The following is a 22,427-nucleotide window of genomic DNA, read 5'->3' as shown; positions in this document are numbered from 1 at the left end:
GGCCATTTTCAAAACCAGGAAAATAGGAGCTTTTTAACAGAAACCTAAAAAATGTCTATAAAATTTCATGGCTGAACCAAGACTGGTTGCCTTAGCAACAGATGAGTCTTGAGAAAGAAAACAGCTTTGCAAAACCAAACAAATGCTTTCATTTTTAAACAGCGTATTAGTTTACATCTCTCCCAATAAAAAAATGTTATAATCTTATTCAGATTATAGTAGTATTTTATTTCAATTAAGTAAAACACTTAAAATATTCTGATAAAAAAACTACATTACGTAACAAAATGTACTCAGGCCAGAGTATCAGTGCTACTACTACTCAGTAATGATTGGATTTCTTACATCGTAAAGGTCTAGGGAAGAAGTCAGAAGTTTCATGGGAAGTCACAGATGGAGTCAGATCATCTGCGGAAGACTGAGTTTCCTCATCATCACCTGACAATAGGTCTTTTGCTATTTCCTCCTATAAGAAGAGGAATGCAATGCTAGGGTTAGAAATAATTATATCCCATCAATATTGAAAAAAAATCTTTACAACATTATTCATAAACATGATGGTATTACAGTACAGTTAAGAACTATTAATAGTTGAAGCCTCAGTTTTGAGAAAAGTAAATATGAAATTCTCCTATAATTTACTTCATGTACATAATTACTTACTAACATTTACTACTTAAGTATATGTAATATCTAATGATCCATACTATTACACATTTATGATATAACAATCTGCCCAATTTGTGGGTATTCAGAGAACTTATCTGAAGTGACAGACTAATTTTTAGTGAATTTACAACATAATCTTACTTCTAGGCAGTTAAAAGTCAAAATTCACTTTCTGCCAACTTAAATAACTAAAACAAAACAGTCTCCAAACTCCACTCTTTCAGTAACTTTGAAAAGTTCAACTAATGTACCACTCAGACTAGTGATATAATTTTGAAACAAACAGTTCTGAATTAATTTTATGTAAGTATATAGTCAATCTTGTGCCTGGCACACAGTAGGCACTCAATATCTGCTGAATGCCTATGGCCATTAAGGTCTTTGGTACATTAACATCACTTTTGAAAAGTGGAGACAACACAACTCCCAGGAAGAGGTTCCAAGATGTGGACTCCTCTCCCTGCTTGAGACCTGAAAGTCGAGGAAAGCTTCCCAGGGGCCCAGCAGCAGAGACCACGCCTCTGAACTCTCCTCGCCAGGGACTGGCCACCCTACAACCAGCCTGTGCTAAAGACGCACCCCTGAGGTCTTGGCTGCTATCCCGCTGTCACTCCCAGAGCCCAAGAAAACAGAGCTTCTCTCCAACCACTCCATGCCTAAGCCAGCTTGTTTGAAAACTTCTGGGGATCTATTAATCAATGCATTCATGTGTCCACAGGATCAAAAGAAGTTAGGGCAAAATCTAAGTGTAGATATAATATAGCTACACAGGAAAGATGAAAAGTTATGGAAGAAAACTCTAATATTCAAATTATCATGAAGTTATTACTACTTTTAAAGTAGTGAGATCAAAGCCAAACAATATTCAAATCAGTCACCAAAATGACAACAGTCCACAAGAAGTTTACAATTCAGAATTACGAAGTACTTTAAAGAAACTAATAAAAGCAGTCAACGGTAATAGATCTGGAATTCTTCTCCATGCTCGTACTTACTTTGTCTAGTGTCATATCTGGTAGTTCATCTGCAAGTTCACTTGGGGAGCTATTTGCACTGGAATTTGCAACAGCTGGAATTGTAGGTTCATAGCCATAGAATGCCAATAAATCTTCTAGAGGCATGTTTCCTTCCTATTCAAGCCAGGGTACAGACATGAACTCAGTAGATGCCACAATGCTGAACGGTAGATAAACCATGATGCCATTCATGTTCATAAAGCACACATATCAGAAGAGCAGTACCAAATCAAAAACCAAGTTTTAGTTTTGTTTTCTGTACAATACCCAGAAAACAGGATCAAATACTAAGAGCTGTAATATATGAACAAAAATCTAGCAAGTAACACCTTAGTTTTCATTTTCCAGCATCATTTTACTTTTTCAAAACTTTGTCAAATATTTGCTTTAGGGCATACTTTTTCTTCCACTTTTCATTACTATATTCACCTTGAAGAATGACTTCATATAATTTTTAGCTTGTTTTCCTGCAATTAACAGTTGACCATTTGATTTATTCTTTGTGTTAATAGGAAGATAGCTAATAAGACACCTTGGCTGAACATTTATGAACACTATTATGTTTATATATTAACGTTCAAAACACAGTTATCCTTTGATATTCCTACTACTGTATCTACATTCTCTACCAGCTATTTTTTCCCCTACAACTTTCTGATGAAGTTTGCATTACCACCAGCTTACAGATGAGAAAACTGGGGCTTAATTCTGCATCTGCATTCCAGGCGCTCTAGCTCTCTTACTGGCAATGCTGCTTTGATAAAATTACAAACTCGCTGCAGTGCTGCCTGTGTTACGAATGCTTATGCGATGCCACACAGTGGCACTCAGTCGCTGTTTTTCCCCTTCACTAATCTGAAAATAAGTGCTATATTTCCTTTTTAAAAATATTTTCATTCAACCACAAAGTGCATAGAACCATTCATAACTATCATTTATATAACTTCAAAATGATACACCCCTACTGTATAGCACAGAGAACTCTACTCGGTGCTCTGTGGTGACCTAAACGGGAAGGAAATCCAAAAGAGAGGGGAGACATGTATATGTTTGGCTGATTCACTTTGCTGTACAGTGGAAACTAATATAACATGGTAAAGAAACTATACTCAAAAAAAAAAATTATAAACCCATACGTCAATGAACTAGCTAATTTCTTAAATATTTTGAAGATGTTTACGTCCATCTATTAAGAGGTTTGCTTTTAAAACTTGCTCACGGTTCAGTTTTCCCCTTAAGAAAACACATCTAACTTATGAAGCACACAGCATGAAACTGTGAAGCAGAGTATGCAAAATATGCCCAGTTGACCAAAACAGTGAGCTAAGGAGGACCAGTGATGCTCCCCACAGCCCACAGGGGACACAGGTTCTGGAGATCCCTAAGAATTGGCCTTCACTTTTATAGCTGGGCTTCCCTGGTGGCTCAGACAGTAAAAAATCTGCTCACAAAGCAGGAGACTTGGATTTGATTCCTGGTCAGGAAGATTCCCTGGAGAAGGAAACGGCAACCTACTCCAGTATTCTTGCTTAGAGAATCCCAGGCACAGAGGAACTGGGTGGGCTACAGTTCATGGGGTTGCAAAGAGTCAGACACGACTGAGTGACTAACACACTTTTGCAGTCTAGAACTTACATTCTGCACTATGCCTGAATGAAACAGGATCATGTTATGAGCTTAGAATAAGGTATATGACAAAAGGCCAATTTGTAAATTTGCAATAGGAGACACGCACCTTTCCAATGACCATGCCATTCATGAAACCTTTTCAGCTTGGAACTGAAATCAGTCAAAACTGCTTCAGAAGCATGGACAAATTCAGCTCAAATTAAGCTGTATGGTCAGGATGAACAGAAGTTCACCCACGCCATGGGAAAACTTCATGATTTCTCTCTCCAAAGAATGCCTTGAAGGTGCCAGAACCACAATGAGAATTTCTCCGGTCCTGCTCCTTATGAAGTCCACACAGCCCATTCCCTTTCATTCACACTACTTATGAGACTGGGTTGCAGCCTTTGCCAACCACCTGTTGGCGATATTTCTCTAAAACTTTAAAGTTTCAGATTCCCTCCATGTACTAGGGAGATGGCAATTTTCACTCACCATGCACTGATAGTCCACCTTACCATCAATACAGCGTTTACTGGGTTCTAGGAACTGTGTGAAAGACTATCGGCTACAGAAAAAGAAAATTTCCCAAAAACTTCCTGCTCTCAAGGAATTCAGTCTTGGTGGAAGGAACTGATAAGTTAACAATTATAAAATACCGTGATAGCTGCAATAATCAATTCTGGAACTGGTGCTGTGAAATGGTGGGAAGGAAGACCTACACTCCAGGATCTAATAGCATACGATAGGGAAGTGTCACACAGAGGATAATGACTGAGTCTTGAAAGACGAAGACGCTTGTAACAGACGAGGGTTGTATTCTAGGGACCTGAGGCTTATCGTCAGAAACACTGACTGATTAGTGACTGCCAGGAGGCAGGTGCTGCTGTGAAACACAGGTCTTACCCTTCTACAGCTTCCAGACGAGGGGGGCTACTGACAATCCTCAAATACAGAACTGCCAATTATCATGCGTGCAAAGGAAATGGTCCTGAGATACAGAATTACGTGGAGAGCCTATTGTCGTGGGGTTGCAGAGGAAGACCTTCAGCTGAGGGCCAAAATCTGAGAAGTGACCAAATCAATCCTGTGAAGAGCATTCCAGGCAAAGGAAACAACACACTTGAGGCCTGACTGTGGTTTTCCACTAAGCCAATGGCCAGAACGCAAAGAGTAGAGTGAAGCAGGGTTCAAGAGGAGATTAGAAAGAGAAACAGAGGGAGATCGAGAAAGGGTTCTCGGCAAAGAAACTTGGAATTTACTCCCAACGCAATGGGAAGCCACTGGAGAATTATAAAACTAGAGTGACATGACTTTATTTCTTCTTAAATCCTGAGCAGCTATATGAAGAAAAATTGCGGGAGGTGGAGAGAGACCACTTGGGAGACTCATGCTGGGTTAGCGATACAGACTTGGAAAGAAGCAAATAGGTGAGATACAGTCTGAGGTGGGAATCAAACGGACTATAGAGTAAAAGGGAGAAAGGACAACTCCCCAGATTTCTATCTGAGCAATTAGGTGGTGGTGACTTTTACTGAGACAGAAAAGACTAAAGGACAGGAAGGCTGATGAAGGAATTAAGGAGTCCTGCAGAGGACACAAGTTAAGTTTGAGAGGACTATGAAACATCCAAGTGGAAAAGTCAAGCTGGATGAGAGCCTGGAGCTCGGAGGATCAGGCTGGGCTAAAGATACAAATCTGGCATTCATTAGCATCTCGATGATATTTAAAGCCACAGGAGTAGATGAGCTCACTCAGGGAGAGTAGAGAGAAGGGGATCTATATTTCATTAGAACAATTTTTCAGATATACTACCCTATAGGCAATGGGACGCGTCTGGAAAATTTTGGACATGATTTTCATTCTGAAAATAACGTCCTGGGGGAGTAGAAGAGTAAGAGCCCGAATTAAAGAAGGGAATTATCCAAGCAAAATTAAGAAAAAAGAATCTGTTTCTTGACTTACTTGATTGAGGGAATATAGATTACCCAGTAGTCTAAGTAAATTGCCCATTTCTGGCCTGAGAAGGTTAAATAGCTACAGCGCAATTATAAGACCAAAACAAAAGGCAAACAAGTGGGATGGTAGATGACGGTTTAAGGTGCAAGTTGAAGCAATGGGCTTGAACGAGTCATTCAGGAAAGGCAGAGAGAGTGAGAAAGACAAAAATTAGAACCCTGGGGTACAGGGTTTAATTGATGGTATTCATCAATTAAAATAGGGGTAAATAAAGTAAAGCCCATAAATACAATGAAGAGAGATGTCAGAGGGTAGAAGTAGAACCAAGAGAAAATGCAGGATTATTAAGTTAAGGAAGAAGCAAAAATGGAGAAACCACGGATGGTCACTCAGGTCAAATATCAAAGAGAGATAAAGCAAGATACAGACAGATGTGAATTCTTTGTATTTGTCAATCAGGAATTACTGGTGACCTTACAATCTGTTGGGAGAAGCAAAGCTGAAGACTGAATGAGCGGAGAGACAATATATACACTGTAAAAGGTGAATGAAGAAAGCAACACAGGGTCAAAGGAGAATTTCCAAATGTGAGAAATGTATCAGTAGGATTCCACATTGAAATTTAAAAAGGGGGGGGGGGGGCGAAGAATAAACTGAAGACTAAACGAATGAAAATTCAGGACTAACCTGGAGTGTGAATGATACTTCTGGAACCAGAGGGGACAAAGAAAGAATAAGTATAAAAGCTAAGTTTGCATGTGTGGGGCAAACAGAAGATCTGAGCAGTTATTCATGAAAATTCTACTTTCTCTATAAAGATACAAGTATGATCATCTGTTGAAGGAGGAAGTGACCATCTTAGTGGAAAGCTCATTATACCAGTCAAGGGATGACAATACAATGACCCTGAGAAGGGGCTGGTGCTGAAACACAGAAAGTATCTGTACTAAGACTTTGTACTAAAGCAAAACTGGAAAAGATAATCCAGTCTCTGAAGTACTTTACAAATGAGCTTTCTATTAGAGCCTATTAATAAATCACTTAGTCTTTGAAGCATAGAAGCAATGTTTTCAAAATTGAATTAGCAAATCTCTAAGTCTCTAAGGATCCATGGTGTTGAGATCAACTCAGAAGTTTGATCTAGCACCATATTCCAGGGATGAGGACTTTATTTCTAAGGCATTTTGTTGAATCTATTTAAATTTCAAGGGTCACATTTGAGTCCAGTCATACTTATATAAATGAACTGTTTTATAAGTTGAAGGATTTCTAACAGGAAGAGCACATGATTTAGAGACAGAGGACTCCCTAATTGTTAACTACTACTGTGGGCAAATCACCTAACCCCTCTCATCTCTATTTCCTCATCTGTAAACAGAAAAACACATTATTTCCTTAATCCTGTGATGCACAGCCTCACATACCAGAAATCAGGATGCATCCTATTACCGATGTACAGATTTCTCAAAGCAAGGCTCCTCTCTGCTCCCATCTATGCTATTTTTGAATCTACAGTACATCTTACAATCAACAAGGCCTCTGAGCCAAGGAAATAATGCTAATATTTCTCTGACACACTTGACGGTGTTGCTAGATAGGGTCAGTGATATTGTCTAAGTGAGGTACAAACTAATTTTAATATAACACCAGTCTGATACCTTAAAATACAGGCTGCAAAGCAGAATACATGTAACTTTCTAAAATGCTTTAAAAACAAATAAATAAGGACTTAAACCCAAGCCTAAGTGGTAGAAAAGACGTTTTTCTACTTTTCTCATTTTACAGTGAATATCAGAGGAGAAATCTCTGTATTAATAAAAGCAGGAATGTAAATTACTTTTTTAAAAGTTTTAGGTCTAATTCTAGGATTATTAATTAAAACCTATCAGGAAACAATAACATGAATAAATTAAAATATAGTACAATATAACACAAACCTTATTTTAGTATTTTGGGTAACTAAAATCTTGTCACACAATCTATTCTCTATACTTACCGAAGTGCCACTCTAAGAAAACTAACTTTCTACCTCTTTTATTTTCCATAACATACAATGTACTAAAAATTTTTAAGAACCAAAATAAAGGGCATATATAGACTATAAACTATCAAATTTATTTACTATAAGCATTAAAAACTTCTAATCTTTAAAAACGTGAACATCAAATCCCTAGGACTGTTACCATGTACCATCATCTGAATCACTGTTCCATAATATAAGATTAATACATTATTTTAAATTGTACAGAAATAATTTTAAATTTCTTTATAAGTAAAATGATCCTTACTCTTTACATCTGTGTCTCTATCTACTATTTCTTTTATTTTCATGTTTCACTAAATATCAATAAAGAATAGAGACCGCATTTATAATTATGAGCTTCCCAGGTGACTCAGTAGTAAAGAATCCACCTGCCAATGCAGGAGACTCAAGAGACATAGGTTTGAGGCCTAGGGTGGGAAGATCCCTGGAGCAGGAAATTGCAACCCACTCCTTTCTTACCAGGAGGGTCCCATGGACAGAGGCGTCTGGAGGGCTGCAGTCCATGGGGTCACAAAGAGTCAGACATGACTGAGCAACTGAGCACGCAAGCACTACAGTTATACTCTATAGATAAGAATCACAGTTCAGAGGAAGCGAGCAGCCACTCTCTCTTAGAAACAGTTCTTCTTGTGCCTTGCTCAATGAGAGAAGGATGAGCCTTCTGAGCAGGGACATAGCACTTGGGTCTTCACTAGAATTTATTTAAAAATCACTTGTATTTTTCTGTCCCAATTTCCAAGAATGTGACAAAATGCCAAGAAGAAAAACTGCCTAAAGAGAAGCTGAAATATTTAAAGACCTATAATTTTTCTGAATCTACAAAATTCAGTGATAGACATCACTATAAAGCAAAGATTTAATTACTGGATTTTATACTAAACAAAATGAAAATCACAGGAATAGAAACTAGGTATTTCTGGGAATAGCTAAGTAAATAACTCTTTGCTGTTGATTATTTCTCTATATCTTCCCTAATTTTCTTTTAAAACTCATTAAACACAGATTAAAGTAGATATTACTATATCTCTGGAAGAATAAAACCTACAAGTCTAAAAAACAAAATTTTACTGGTCCATAGATCTCTACCAGATTACCCATACTCAAGTAGTAACTATGTTAACACATTAAAAGAAATTTTAAATTTATACTAGTTTAATGACAATACATCTATTTGCATAGCTAAAGCACAGTCTAGCACATTAGTATTATTTTCTTATATCATGCTGTAACTAGATTGCTGTCTCCCTATCTTTAACAGCAAACACACAATTAAAGAAGGTGTATCATGAGACCACCTAGGACTTTTGCTCATGCCCACAGCAGTATCCTGACTTAAAAAACTAGAGGAGAGAAGAAGCAGCCTTCCACGAACTTCCACATGAGGCTAAACATCTTTTACTACACATAAATCCTTTCTCCCATAGCTCTCACTGCTTACTGCTTTCACAGTTCTTAGCAGAGGACATCAAAAAAAAATCTTTGTTCCCATTTGTCACCCCACACTAGACCGTAAGCTGTTTGAGTCCAAAAACACTGTCAAACTGCTAATTTTTGCAATCCAATGACCCACCACAATCCCTGGCTCAGTGATAATGCTAGTTGGATTATAATTCTCAGTTATTCCAGGCTACCCACTCATGAGAAGTAGAAAGGAATTGCCTGGAAAAAATTAAGGCAGACCTTGAGAATATTGGGCATCTTTTCTTATCAACAGGCAACACACTGTCATCACCCCTGAAAGAAGTAATAGGCAAGACTTTTCTTGAGTATTTCCTAGCAATTTTCTCTCTATATTCCCAAATCTGTTTAGCTTTTGTAGAAGATACACCTATTTTAAAATAATTAAATCTAACTGCAACTATGTTGCATTAATTTGTCAAAGGAATGAACATGTTTAGAAAATTTCAGCTCTTCAGGAGCAAGCCTGGGGTCTAGGCCCTGAAGACTCCTGTGTGTTAAGACGAAGGAAGAAACATAATAATAGCCCAGCTTTGCCTCACAAAAGCAGAAAAGATCATATAAGAATGTTCTTTGTCTTCTTCAAGAAAAAGAAATATGAAAAATTCAGTAGTATTCCTGAAAATTTTGTTATTCTGGGTTTAGAAATTTGCAAATAAGGTTAATTTATAGATAAATATAATCTTTTCAAGGAATCCTCTTTCATGGAGGCCGCTCTCTGTAGTTTCTGGTTATGTGTTTAAAAATTGGGGGTTTTAAAAGTTATAAACTACATTTACCCTACCAACTTTTTAAAAGATAACTGGAGGGTAGGATACAGGGTATTACTAATTCAGTATAACAGTGTGGTATAGTGCCAAGAGGCTGGGCTAGGATTTAGAACTTAGTCTCCTTCTAGAGAACTAAGTTCTCTAGATCTCAGTAATCTCATCTGTAAATGTACCTATTTCATTGTGCTGGTATAAACTTAAAAATGGTTGGAAGCATAGCAGAAGTGTTAGTCACTCAGTCATGTCTGACTCTTTGTTACCCCATGGACTGTAGCCCGCCAGGTTCCTCTGTCCATGGAATTCTCCAGGCAAGAATTCTGGAGCGGGTTGCCATTTCCTTCTCCAAGGGACCTTCACAACCCAGGGACTGAACACCAGTCTCCTGCACGGCAGGCAGATTCTTTACAGTCTGAGCCACCAAGGGACAATCCCACCTCCCACCAAAAGAAACAGATTAAGAGATAAAAAATAATTTTTAATTAAATGAAAGTGTACTTATTAGGCTATTCTTCAAAATAAGAAAATCAGTAACATTCTGTACAAAAGTAAATATGCTGATACTATTTTTTTAATTGAAGTATAGTTGATTTACAATGTTGTGTTAGTTTCAGGTGTACGTTCAAGTGATTCACTTATTTATGTGTGTGTGTGTGTGTGTGTGTGTGTACATACTCATATACATATATATTCTTGTTCAGATTCTTTTCCATTATATGTTATTACAAGATACTGAATATAGTTCCCTGTCCTATACAGTAGGTCATTCTGATACCATTTTTATTTCAGATAGGTTGTAAAATAATTTATAATGGAATTCGAAATTTTTACTATGTTTGTATAAATCTTCACTATAAGTTTGTATTAAAACCCTGAAGTAAAAACCTTTACCTTTTCTAAGTCTTCAATTTCAGAACTGAAGTGTTTACCCTCATCCATCATTTCCTCTTCTTCAAGAGTTCTTTCATCGTCATAGTCATGGACCAACATCTCAGCAGTGGGGTCAAAATCATGATCCTCAGAAGACAAAGACCCAACTAGAAAGAAACACACTCAATCACTTTACAAGTTCATAAGGCTATTTACAAAAGAAAATAATCTGTGTTCTACTGCCAGCTCCTTTTAATGTTTATATGTAAGCTTTATTAAATGCATTTATTATGTACTTCACAAGTTATAAAGTTAAGACCATACAGTTTCTGAAAAGATATTTAAATCAGCAAAAGAAAAAAGCCAGTTTATAACCACTCTTATAAGCTGTCCAATCCATGAGAACATGACTAATAGCAACAAAGTGATTTAAATGGAGTGGTCTTTTAAAAAATGTTCTAACAGAAAAATCACTTATCAGTTAGTTTTATACATTTGTCTAAAAGCAGTAGAAAAATGTCAAAAGGGTTATGAATAGAAGACTTCACAAGAATCTGCTATACACTGAGGCTAAAAACTTCAGGAGGAGGGAATATAAATTTTACTCAATTCTTACCCTCAAATAAAAGTTCAAATCACAACAGAAACCTGGTTTTCTAGAACAAACACAAGTTTCTATGAGGCAGCTACACAGCAATTCAGTCTTGAAAAGCACCACCTCACTTTTCCTGTCTATAACAGTATTTCAAGCTCTCCAAAACTAAACCGTATGAGAATGCCTTTCTGTGGACTACTTGTAAGTACTTAAGACTATGTGAAGGGAATACAGAAAATCATGTCTATGGGCTTTGGAAGATATATCCCATTGCAAGCTGTTATGGTCAACTCAAACTTGTTTATAAGATGGTAGTGCCTGGAAATCCCCCAGCGGCCCAGCAGTTAGGACTTCCACAGCCAGGGGCATAGGTTTGATCCCTGATCAGGAACTAAGATCCTGAAAGCCTTGACCTGTGGCCAAAAAGAGATGGCAATGAATGATTTTTAATGGCAAATCTGAAGTCAACAGGATACCCTGAAAACCAAGTGGAGGAATGAATACTATCTATAATTGCAAGAGAATAAGGTCACATTTATGAAAAACAGAGTTTTCTCCATTTGTTTTACTCTAATATGTAATTCAGCTAGACCAATGCCTCTCAGAGGGGAAAGAAGTAGCAGAATCTTAAGAGTAGAGAAAGGGAGAATTGGAAGGAAGCATATTCAACACAAAAAAGTCTGATGTGTTTTACTCAAGCTTTAATATTTTAAAACTTCAAACACTAAAGGACATTGAGCTCATTACCAAAGCACTGAACTAGACCAAAGCTTTTTCAAAATCACAGACAATTCAATGTTTTTGGCTGAGTTCAGAGGACTCTAGTCATTAGTCCTGAAAATAATAAAATTTCTATAACATGTTTTTAGGAGGTGTGCATTATGATGTTGTTTTTCACACGCAGAAAGATTTTAACCTGCTGATTTTAAAAATCTATTGACATACAGGTGGTTTAAGCTAATTTTAGAGAAAGATGAATACTTGTTAAACAGCAGAAAAGCAGAACATTAACCATTACAAATTTTCTTTTTTGGAGAAATTCCTGGATACCTTTGGGGTATGCCAAAGCGTAAGGTAGGAAATGCGAAGTGAAGTCACTCAGTCGTGTCCGACTCTTTGAGTGAGACCCCATGGACTGTAGCCTACCAGGCTCCTCCATCCATGGGATTTTCCAGGCAAGGGTACTGGAGTGGGTTGCCATTTCCTTCTTTTCTACCTCTTTGATGGCTGAGCTCTACCCTCTTCCTAATCCACATCGCTTGCCTCATTTCAAAGTTTCCCCTTGAGGAAAGCATTCATTCAATAAGGGCCAGAAATGGAAGGGCCTCAGAGTCTACTCTTGGCTCTGTCCCTGGCTTTCTGGGACCTGAGGTAAGTTATTTAAACTTTCTGGGCCTGGGTCCAGTTTTTCATTTGTAAAATATATAGGGTTGGCTTAGATGACCTCTAGTCTCTTCTGGTTCTAAAATTCTCTTAAAAATTGGCTAATTGATTAAAAATAAGTTATAAGTTTGTTTAAACTCCAAAAATCACACTGTCTCTTGCTTTTTATTTAGATTGCAACTTCTTAAACGCAGACAGTGATGCAAAATGGAAAACTTCCATTATCATCCAGATGTTTGGCATCTTGTACATAAATATTCTTTCCCTGAAATCAGTTCTAACAAAGAAACGTCTGTCTCAAAATTCAACAAACTTAAAAACAATTTAAAGACTATTTTCAAAACAGCCACAAATTTCTTCTATTTGGTGTTAATTATAATACCTTAAATGATAATCAAATGAGACCTTGAAGACTGACTAAATACACAAAGTAATATACAAGGAAAATGGTCTGTTCACTCTAAGGCAACATGTGGTAACTGAAGACTTGGGAGCCCATCCAGACTCTGCTATTAACTAGGTAACTCTCAGCAGAATTATTTAAGTCTCCTCCAGTGTAAAATAAGGGAGTTGAACTAGTTTAGAGGCACTTTTCTTGGAGACTATGAGGGAAAAGAGGCAGCCAAAAAGGGGCTGGAAAGGGAATGAAAAACTGAAACAAAGCTGTCCTTACATCTTAGCACATGAGGAAAGGTTTTTACCACGGGATAGGTTTCAGGGGTTCCACAAACCCCAAATTACATGCCATTACCCATTATGCGCAGAGTTCTGTGAACAGAGCCCCTTGCTTTCATCAGATCCTGACAGGGGCTTCTGACACCAAAACAGCTGAGAAACACAGTCCTAGATGGTCTAATGTTGTCTCACCGAAAAAATTCTGTATGACCAACCTCAGAAAGTATGTGTTTCTTTTAATTAGGCCAGCTTTACCTAACTCTCAGTTTTCAATTTAACACAATCTACAGGCATTTCTCAATTCTGAAAAATTTATGAGACAAAGTAAGGGGAGGTGGGGAGAAGTGATTAATGTCAATATAAGCAACCCCGAAGTCCTGACAAATTAGAAAGACGAATTGTCAAAGAAATTAAAATCTAAACTGCTGAAGTTAGAGGAAAGTTTGGGATAGATGTGGCATTAATTGTTTCAGGGTTGGAGAAAAATAAAAACAGGGTATGTGAGAATTAGATATATTACTTTAAAAGAACATGTCCGTTAGCAGCTTTGTAACAAAGTATTTTTTTCAACATGAAAGGGAAAAGAGAGAAAATATGAGATAGAATAGTTGTTCCTTCCTCAAACAACTTAATTACCAAAAAGAACACCGAAACCTCTTAAAAACAAATGACGAAAAACTCGCAAAACAAATTTTTGTTGGAAGAACTGAGCAATAGATCTTTGGGCCCCCATCACCACCCCCTGGGGCCCACCGAAAAGGTAAGCGAACAGAACAAACCTGGGCTCGAACTTCCAAAAGAAGCCTAGAAGAGAAAAGAAGACGTGCGGTTAGATCGCGAAGCCAGGGGAAGAGGCAGCGCCGGCAACAGGGCGCAGAGGAGGCGGAGCCCAGCGCTCCTCCGCAGCTGCCAAAAGTGCAAGACGTAGCTTCGCTCCACTCGCTCCTGGCCCCCTTCGGGCCCCTCTTGGCTGCCTCGCCTTCCTCCCCGAGTCCCCAGTGTACAAACTCGCAGACCCGGGACGAAGCCCGGTGTCTAACAGGCAACTCCAAGCCGCCCCTTGGAGCTCAGCAAGTTACAAAGCAGAGAAGCAGAACCCAGAACAGTCGGCTCGCAGCATCAGTCCCCCATACCCTAGCATTTCAGTAGTTCCCCGAATCCCACCGGCTCTCCACGGCCCCCAAACAACACCTCGCAAGGCAACACCCTTTCCTGGAAGGGACTCGCCCTCTGCATCGAGTCCACCCCCTTGGGGCCCGGTAGCCCCAACTCCGGGGCTGTCCTCTGTCCCCGAGCGTAGGCCAGCTCGAAACCGGACACTCGCCCCCAAACCAAAAGCGCAAGCCCCCCATCCTCTCTCCCGCGTCTAGAGATGCGGATCCGCAGTCCCAGAGACAGTGGTATTCTCCCGGAGTATTTAGTCGCTCCCCGAGCCCAACAGCGAGCTCCTCGACCTAGTGGGCTCCTGCCAGGGGGCTTCTGCTGCGCCACCCGCCCCCCATCCTCCCGCCCCAGCTCACTAGTCCCGGGGGACATGTCCAGGGCAGCTCCGCTCGCCCTGCCGACCCCCTTAAACGGAAGGAAAGTGGGGCTACCAAGAGCCCGTGGAGAGAGCGTCGAGGGTCTTGGTCTTCCCCGTTTACCCCCAGGGGCTCCCGCACCTCCAGGGCTGCGAGGCGGGGAATCTTGCCTCTCCCGAAGCCCAGCGGCCGCGCATCCCGCTCGCCTCAGCGCCGGAGCAAAGTGGAGCGTGAGACTCCTTCGGCCCGCAGCCCGGACCCAAAGGGCCGGGGGCACAAAACACTCCTCCCGCAGGGCAGTGGCGCAGCCCGCTCCCCGCTTTGCGATCCGGCCGCGGAGGGGGGGGGGGGGGCTCGGCCGGTTTCCACCCACCCCGGCCCCGGGAGGCGGCGCGGAGGCTCCAGCGGCCCGCGCAAGCTGCTCGGCGGCACGGCACGGCGGCGTCCCCCGACCGGGGCTCGCTGCCTCCGGCCGCCGCCTCTCGGCCGGCCCCGTCGCCCGGCCGGGTCGGGGCCGGAGCCGCCGCGGCCTAGTCCCGGAGGGAGACCGCTCCCGCGCCCGCTCCCGCCCCCCGGCCGGCCCCGCCGCCGCCCGTCGCCGCCTTGCGGCCCCACACCGCCACGCCGCCCCCCGCAGGGCCCCGGGAAAGGCCTCGGCTCCCCCAAGCCGGCTTGGGGACCGCGGGAGACCGCCGGGCGCCCGCTCCAGCCCGGCCGCTCCTGCCCGGTTTCCCTGCTCACCTCCGCCATATTGGTACCTTTAGGGCGAACGAGCAGCGCCGAGCCCAGTCCCCGGATGGGGCGCCTGAGCCAATCGCAGCAGCCGCCGCCGCCGCCGCCGCCGCGGTCCGCCCGGCACCCGCCCGGCGGCGGAGGCGGCTCGGCCCCTTATAGGGCAGGGCGGCCCGCGACACCCCCAGCCCGCTCGCAAGCCCACCCCGCCCGGCGCCCCTTGCCGCGCCCCGCGCCCGCTGCGGGCGCCTCGACCCGCACCAGCGCTCACCCGCTCTTCCCCTCTCGGCTGGAGTAAAGTTCCTGCCGAATTGGAGGCAGACGGGGGACGGATGGAAACGCCGGCGCGGGACAGACTCACGTCCAGTCAGTCGAGGCCCAAGAGCCGGTCGGGGCGGCTGCGGACCGACTTACAGACCCTCCGGTCTGGGTGGGCGTAGGGGAGATGGGCAAGAGACTTGGAGGGACAACTCGACAGACTTCCCGAAGTAAGGAGAGAGGAGGTGATCGACGGCCGAGAGGAAGCCCTGTGGGAGGTGGACTGAATGGATTGACGGATGGACGTGAATAAGCCCAGAATGAGAGGACAGCGACCAGGCATTTTGCGGTTTCCCCTAAAAGACCTGCAGAAATGGGAAGTGCTGATCACCGTACATTGGCCCATGGAATAAACGGTGGAAGAGGTCATTAGCCAAACAGACTCTGGAAGATAGTGACAGTACAGAAAAAAGGGCAATAGGGCAAAGAAGTGATGCCCGATTCAGAGAAGATGCTTATAAAGTACAAACTGTGCACGCGCGAAAAAAAATAGAACAGTACTAGAGGTTGTTAATCACCAAATAGGGTGATTTGGGGATACGGTTAATCCCTCCTCCCCCCTTCCCCCCTCACCCCCCCACGCAACAGGAATGACACAGAGGTACACATTCCCTAGACCTGGGGAAGGGCAGAAATAGTATATCAAGAGTCCTGAGCCCAGTCTTAAGAACTCGACCTCCCACTTCGGTCCCCAAAGTTCAAACACTAGCTTAGGGTCAAATGGGAAGCTACACCTGTGGGCACGTGGGTGGGTTAAGGATGGAAGACAAGGTTTAAGAGGTGTGCCTTCTAAGCATGCGTTTAGCAGTTTGGTCTTCATTGGGAGGCCTAAGTAACTCCTGGCAGGTCAGTTTTCACGCAGAACAACTTTGAGCAAAGTTCACAAAAATACCAGCTACTGGATGGTAGCCCACAAAGGTAAATCTTGCAAGAAGTTTGAGCCCACATTCCTAGTCGGCTTGGCACACAGTTGACTTGGCACACAGTTGTCTTGACGCAGGAGACAGAAATAATGATATGTATGGAAACCAAAGTAAAAAAAAAAAAGATGATGTGGAAAAGAGAAGTCGACTGTAAAAGGTCCTGGATAAGTGATGCAAACACAGAGAAGTATGGCAGGACCCTATGAAGGCTTGGACAAGAGTGTAATCTCTGACATCAGGGCCCTTCTAATCAACTTTTGCTGAAACACTAATATGAAAATATAGAGTTGAGGTTATCTGCCATAATCTCACAAATTGAGAAACTTTTTAGAAGCTTCAACTTTCCATTCTTTTTGTCCAAACATGAAAGATCTAGGTTGTAATCTGGGGTTGCCTTTGATTCTCCCTTCCAATGCTGGAAAATAGACTATAGATAGGAGTGGAGAGGGTTACTTCCAACATTTTTAAGCAAGGCATCTCAAAATTAGAGTTATTCCACTGGTAAAAGTTATTTATTTATAGAAGTTTTAGGAGAAAAGTCACTTCAACCATTTCAAAACATCATAAAGACATGGAAAATTACACTTTCCCTGCTGTGAAAGATATCGTTCGACCTTTTGTCCAGTCAAATAACTCAAAAACAGCTGAACTTTGAAACCAGAGGGCTTGGCACACATTGTATGTTCTGTCCTCAATGAAGCGTTTAGAGTTTTCAAAGTAAAAAATGGCTTGAAATTAAGTGCAAGTGATTAACTTTAGAAATGTGGCAGTGAGCACATCCCATGGACAGAGCCATTAAACAGTGCCCTGAGCTTTTGACCACAGGCCAAGCCACCACAGAATGGGGCTAAGATAGTCACGAAGTATCTCCAACAGCCTGCCTTGTCATACTTAACAATAGGAGAAACGTTTTCTTCATAGCAAAATGTGGCCCATCCAAACTATAAATCTGGCCTTAGGTTCCATTTTGCTATGTCTGTGAAATATACAGACTTGCATAAAATATACTTAAAATACACACTTGCATAAACTTAGTAGAGTGTCTGCAGATTCTCTTTTTATTAAATTATGAAGATTTGGGTAGACATTTGTAATTTTGACTGCTTATATTCTCTTTATCCTAGTACATAATTTATGTAGTCTATGTCCAAGGTATTAAATAAGGAGTCATAGAAAGATAAGTGAAGCTAAATTAATTTGAAGTTTAAAGAAACAGAGCCACTTTCCACTCCTAATCCCCAGAGAAAAAGTTTACCACCAGTCTTACATAAGATATTCCTTTTATGATAAAGTATGTAAAGTCTACTATTCGTACATGGATCTTTCATTCTTTTTGATGACATGACTTTCAGGAGTCAGTATAGATAAAAAGTCCCCTTGTTCTAGAGAGTTGAAATGAAAAATTACTTTTTATTGTTGTTATACTGTCACTACACAACAGATGGCATAAAGAAAGTAAGTCCTATACTGGATGCTGGGAACTATGGGATCACTGCAAAAGTCCTTGCAAAGCTTATAGTGTAACTGAGTAATTTTTATATGTGGTAGATGGGAACCAGAGCAAGGAAAACTCAAAACTGAAACCAGGTTCTCCTTATTCCCTAAGAACCAAAATGTAATAGAGCCTCCAGCCATCTTTAGAAATGAAATAAATCAAGAAAAGATTATAAATGTGTGGTCTGAGATGTCTTACAACAAATACATACAATAAAATAAGAAAATGTAAATACTGTATAAAAAATGAGGACTAGTGAAAATAATTAGCCTAGATTAGGTGAACATTCAGAGAAGAAGTTAGAACAAGAATATATGCAAGAAATGAGGGGTGACTTGCAACATGAGAGTTAAGCCATGACTTTGGCTTAGAACTTTCTGGAGTCAAAGCAAAAACATACATACAATCAGTTGCTTGTCCTTGAGATTCTTATTGTCCTTGAGAAGAAATGTACAAATTCTTCCATGGAAACAAAGCTTTTCCGAACCTTTAAAGAAATGCCTTGCCAGAGCTACATAGCAATGTAGAGGGAAATACCCTCTACCAGATCCCCAAAGGGTAATAGTGGGGTTTACAACACTGTTTCTTTTAGTGACCATCCATGAAAGTTGAGGGGACCCTATAAATGTATGACCTACTGAAAGCAGTTTTAATAGGGCCATGGTAATGCAATACAAATATTTAGCTTTCTACAGACTCCATCCATTAATAACCCAAGAGAAAATAATAGACTATCCAAACTTAAATTCTCGATCTCAAGTGCCTGTGCTAGTCAGGCAGGCGCAATGAATGAGTGAAGCTGAACATTGTGAAGACAAGTAGCAGCAACAGCAAACCAGGAGAAGGTAACCCTGTCCGAATGGAGCAGCAGCTAACTCAGTCTCAGCAGACTGGCCTTGTGAGAATGTGGGCCCAGTGTTCACAGGCATTCTCAATTTCCAAAAACAGCTGGAAAACTGATTATGTGAATCTTCTGATTTTTAAATTTTATCAGCTAATTTAAAAACCGTCCAACACAATATAGGACAAATAAATCATGTTAAATAAATCACGTGAACTGTGAGCTTCCAATTTGCAGACTTTTAGAATCTCTCTTAACTTTACCTCTTAAGATGGCTTTGGATAAGATTAATACCAACAATTCAGGTCTCTATTACATCAGACTTCTTGCATTTTTCTAAATATATCCATTTATCATGTGTGAAACTCAAATATTTTTTGATGGATAAACAGAATGAATGACTACTCTCTGAGAAAGCTAATTCACTGCAGTAAGCTTTGCCCAAACAAAGATTGTGAACAGAAAGGAGATGCTCTATGTAGTAATTTAAAAAAAGAAGAGAGCTTTCACAGAGATGAAAAAGAGAGAATGAATCCTCAATTCACTACAGAGCAAAAGGAACCTGGTCCACTGACAGGAGAATCTACCGGACCCATGAGTCAAGGCTGTGCTTATAAGAAGAAGATGTTTTCAGGCTAACATACTTTTGAAAGGCAACCCAATTGTGAGATCTTATAACTCAGTATCGTCCCCTAAGGGACATTCTCAAAAGAATTTTGAAGAACTGTATCGCTTTTCACATATCCAAAAGTGTTAGTGTCTCAGTCATGCCCAACTCTTTGCCACCCCATGGACTGTAGCCACCAGGCTCCTCTGTCCATGGGGATTTGCTAGGCAAGAACACTGGAGTGGGTTGCCATTCCCTTCTCGAGGGGCACTTTTCTGACCCAGGGACTGAACCAGATATCCAAGTTGACATCTAAGTTTTTCATTATAAATTTAAATATTTGCGGGCTTCCTTGGTCATCCAGTGGTAAAGAATCTGCCTGCCATTGCAGGAGACGTGAGTTCTGTCCCTGGTGTGGGAAAACCCCGCGTGCCCTGGAGCAGCTAAGCCTGTGCACCACTGCTGAGCATACACTCCAGGGCCCGCGTGCCACAACCCCTGAGTCCACATGCTGAGCTTACTGAAGCCCACATGCCCTGGAGTCTGTGCTTCACAACAAGAGAAGCCTCTTGTTCACAGAATGAGGAGCCCATACTGCAACTAGCGAGTAGCCCACTCGCCGCTGCTGCTGCTAAGTCACTTCAGTCGTGTGCGACTCTGTGCGACCCCGTAGACGGCAGCCCACCAGGCTCTGCTGTCCCTGGGATTCTCCAGGCAAGAACACCGGAGTGGGTTGCCATTTCCTTCTCCAATGTATGAAAGTGAAAAGTGAAAGTGAAGTCGCTCAGCCGAGACCCCATGGACTGCAGCCCACCAGGCTCCTCCGTCCATGGATTTTCCAGGCAAGAGTACTGGAGTGGGCTGCCATCGCCTTATCCGAGCTCACTCGCTACAAGAGAAAAGCCTGCACAGAAACAAAGACACAGCACAGCCAGAAATAAATAAATTATTCAAAAATTTCAATAGTTGCAAAGGATATTCTTTCCAATGTATTGTAATGGTGGTCGTTTAAAAACAAAGCTATTACATAACACTGTAAAATGTATGCAGTGGAATTTAAATACCATAGTAAATTTTATATCTCCATCATTCTGTAAAAAAAGACCCTAATTCTTCTTTAACAACAGGAGATTTTACATGATTTCTCTTTCTCCTTCAACTCATATTCTCATTCTATTTCCTCCAAAAATTCTATTCCAGTGTTATATGCTTTATGCCTAAAAGTCTTTTGTGATCTGTAGTATCCTTCTCTGCCACAAAAATATCTCTATAAATCAACACTCAAAATTAAGTAACTTTCCTCCAGACTATCAATAAAACTATTATTAATTCACAATTGATCAAAATAATATGAATGTATTATAAATTTTGATTAAATTTTATTGAACAAAATATAAATTATCTTGGAAATCAATATCTTAATGAGTTGAACCTTAAAAAAAATTTAGTTCATGTACCTATGGATGAGTATTTCTTAATGCTAGAATGAGAATAAGTTTAAGAACAATTGCATTCTTTTTATTTGTGTAGAAGTAAGCTCTGAGAAACCATATTCATACAATTAGAAGATAGAATGGAAGAGTTATATTATTAAGCCATCACTCAATTCTTTGAGCTTTTTAGTAACAGAGCATGCAGTGATCTAGCAAACATTTTTAATGATCTTACACTGATATTTTGATTGTCCCCAGTTTTAATGAAAATAAAGAATTAAAAGCTACCTGACTTACAAAAGGATTTGTTTCCTAGCCCTTACAGTCCTGCACTATACTCACTTTAATTTTGATGAACACAAGAAAAGTCTTTGCCAAGATTTATCAAATGACATGCACTTATTGTACATGGTTTATAATTTATTTCTCTGTGTAACAGTTTTATTTATTTTTTTCCACTTAGGACATCTGTTTAACCTAACACACTCAGAAAAGGGAGGTAAAATGGAAACATTCTTGATTCTAATACTTTCTTCTGAATACAGTATTTTAAATAAAACTTATTTTTTTATTATGTCATGTGTTTTAAATATATTTTTGTTAAAAACCTTAGAGCTGTGAACTTAGCCCTTTCAGTTTGTGGAATATATCTTCCACAAACTAGCAAAGACTGTCTTCTTTGTCAAAACAAAGCACCAGGTCAGACTTGCTTTCTTTCAGAAAAAGCCTGCCTTCCTTTTTCAATCCTAATGAGCATGTTAAATCTTATCTTGAAGCATGTTACAAAACCACAGAGAAATAAATTATAAACCATGTACGATAAGATACATTATCATACCACCAAAAGGAGGCAATTCAAAATTAAAACGATGTAAGACCTAATAGAGTTAATTTATTCAGTTTATAAGTTTAAAAAAAGACTAATCAATAAGTAGTTCCTCATTACTAAGGTTGCTGTCATTCAATGTGGTGGTTTAGTTGCTACGTCGTGTCCAACTCTTGCCTCCCCATGGACAGAGGAGCCTGACAGGCTACAGTCCATGGGATTCTCCAGGCAAGAATACTGGAGTGGGTTGCCATCAATGTAATGTATAGCTAAAATGGAAATTTATTTCTATTACAAGGAATATGATAAAAGGCACAATATTCCTTTGGCAAATATGTGTACATGTATGTATTGAACCTTGGAATTTGCTTTGGGAATAAAAAAGAATTAACCGTAAAAAATCAGAAACACTCCATTAATTTCATTTGTGTTCAAAATTTCTTATGTATTTGATAACAGAGAAAGGTAGATGTTGCTAAAAATAATCAGTCCAGAAGTTAGCCTTTCATTTTGTTTTTAATAGGAAATGGAAAGATGAAGTCATACAAGGATTTTTACCTGCAGCTTTTATCTAGTGTTCATAGAAATGTGGAGGTCTCTGAAAACATTTGGTTCCTCTCAAAACATGGCCTACAGACAGGCATTGAGATTAATTTAAAATACTTGCTTAAATAGTTTTTAATATTTC

At 40.5% G+C, this 22,427-nt stretch overlaps 1 protein-coding gene across 6 annotated transcripts in view; it reads right to left on the bottom strand.

The window, feature by feature from the left end:
* MIER3 (MIER family member 3) overlaps positions 1–15,657 on the bottom strand; it is a 28,954-nt gene extending 13,297 nt beyond the window's left edge. For 2 of the 6 annotated variants that reach the window (XM_042233771.1, XM_060400256.1), the window contains exons 1-5: positions 15,323–15,382; positions 13,824–13,848; positions 10,413–10,558; positions 1,665–1,799; positions 346–466 (exon numbers count right to left, since the gene is read on the bottom strand). In XM_042233771.1, coding sequence (XP_042089705.1) covers positions 346–466; positions 1,665–1,799; positions 10,413–10,511 — 355 coding nt within the window. In that variant the 5' untranslated portion in view covers positions 10,512–10,558; positions 13,824–13,848; positions 15,323–15,382. Of the gene's footprint in view, positions 1–345; positions 467–1,664; positions 1,800–10,412; positions 10,559–13,823; positions 13,849–14,705; positions 14,888–15,305; positions 15,383–15,567 lie in introns of those variants that run through there. The other 4 variants (XM_015101295.3, XM_015101296.3, XM_042233770.2 and 1 more) reach the window with 3 other exon arrangements.
* Between the last annotated feature and the right edge of the window lie 6,770 nt (positions 15,658–22,427).

The sequence above is a fragment of the Ovis aries genome, chromosome 16 (assembly GCF_016772045.2).
Source record: "Ovis aries strain OAR_USU_Benz2616 breed Rambouillet chromosome 16, ARS-UI_Ramb_v3.0, whole genome shotgun sequence".
NCBI classification, from domain to species: Eukaryota; Metazoa; Chordata; class Mammalia; order Artiodactyla; family Bovidae; genus Ovis; species Ovis aries.
The sequence above is the reverse complement of the archived record's forward strand: the minus strand, read 5'-3'. Positions and strand labels throughout refer to the sequence as shown.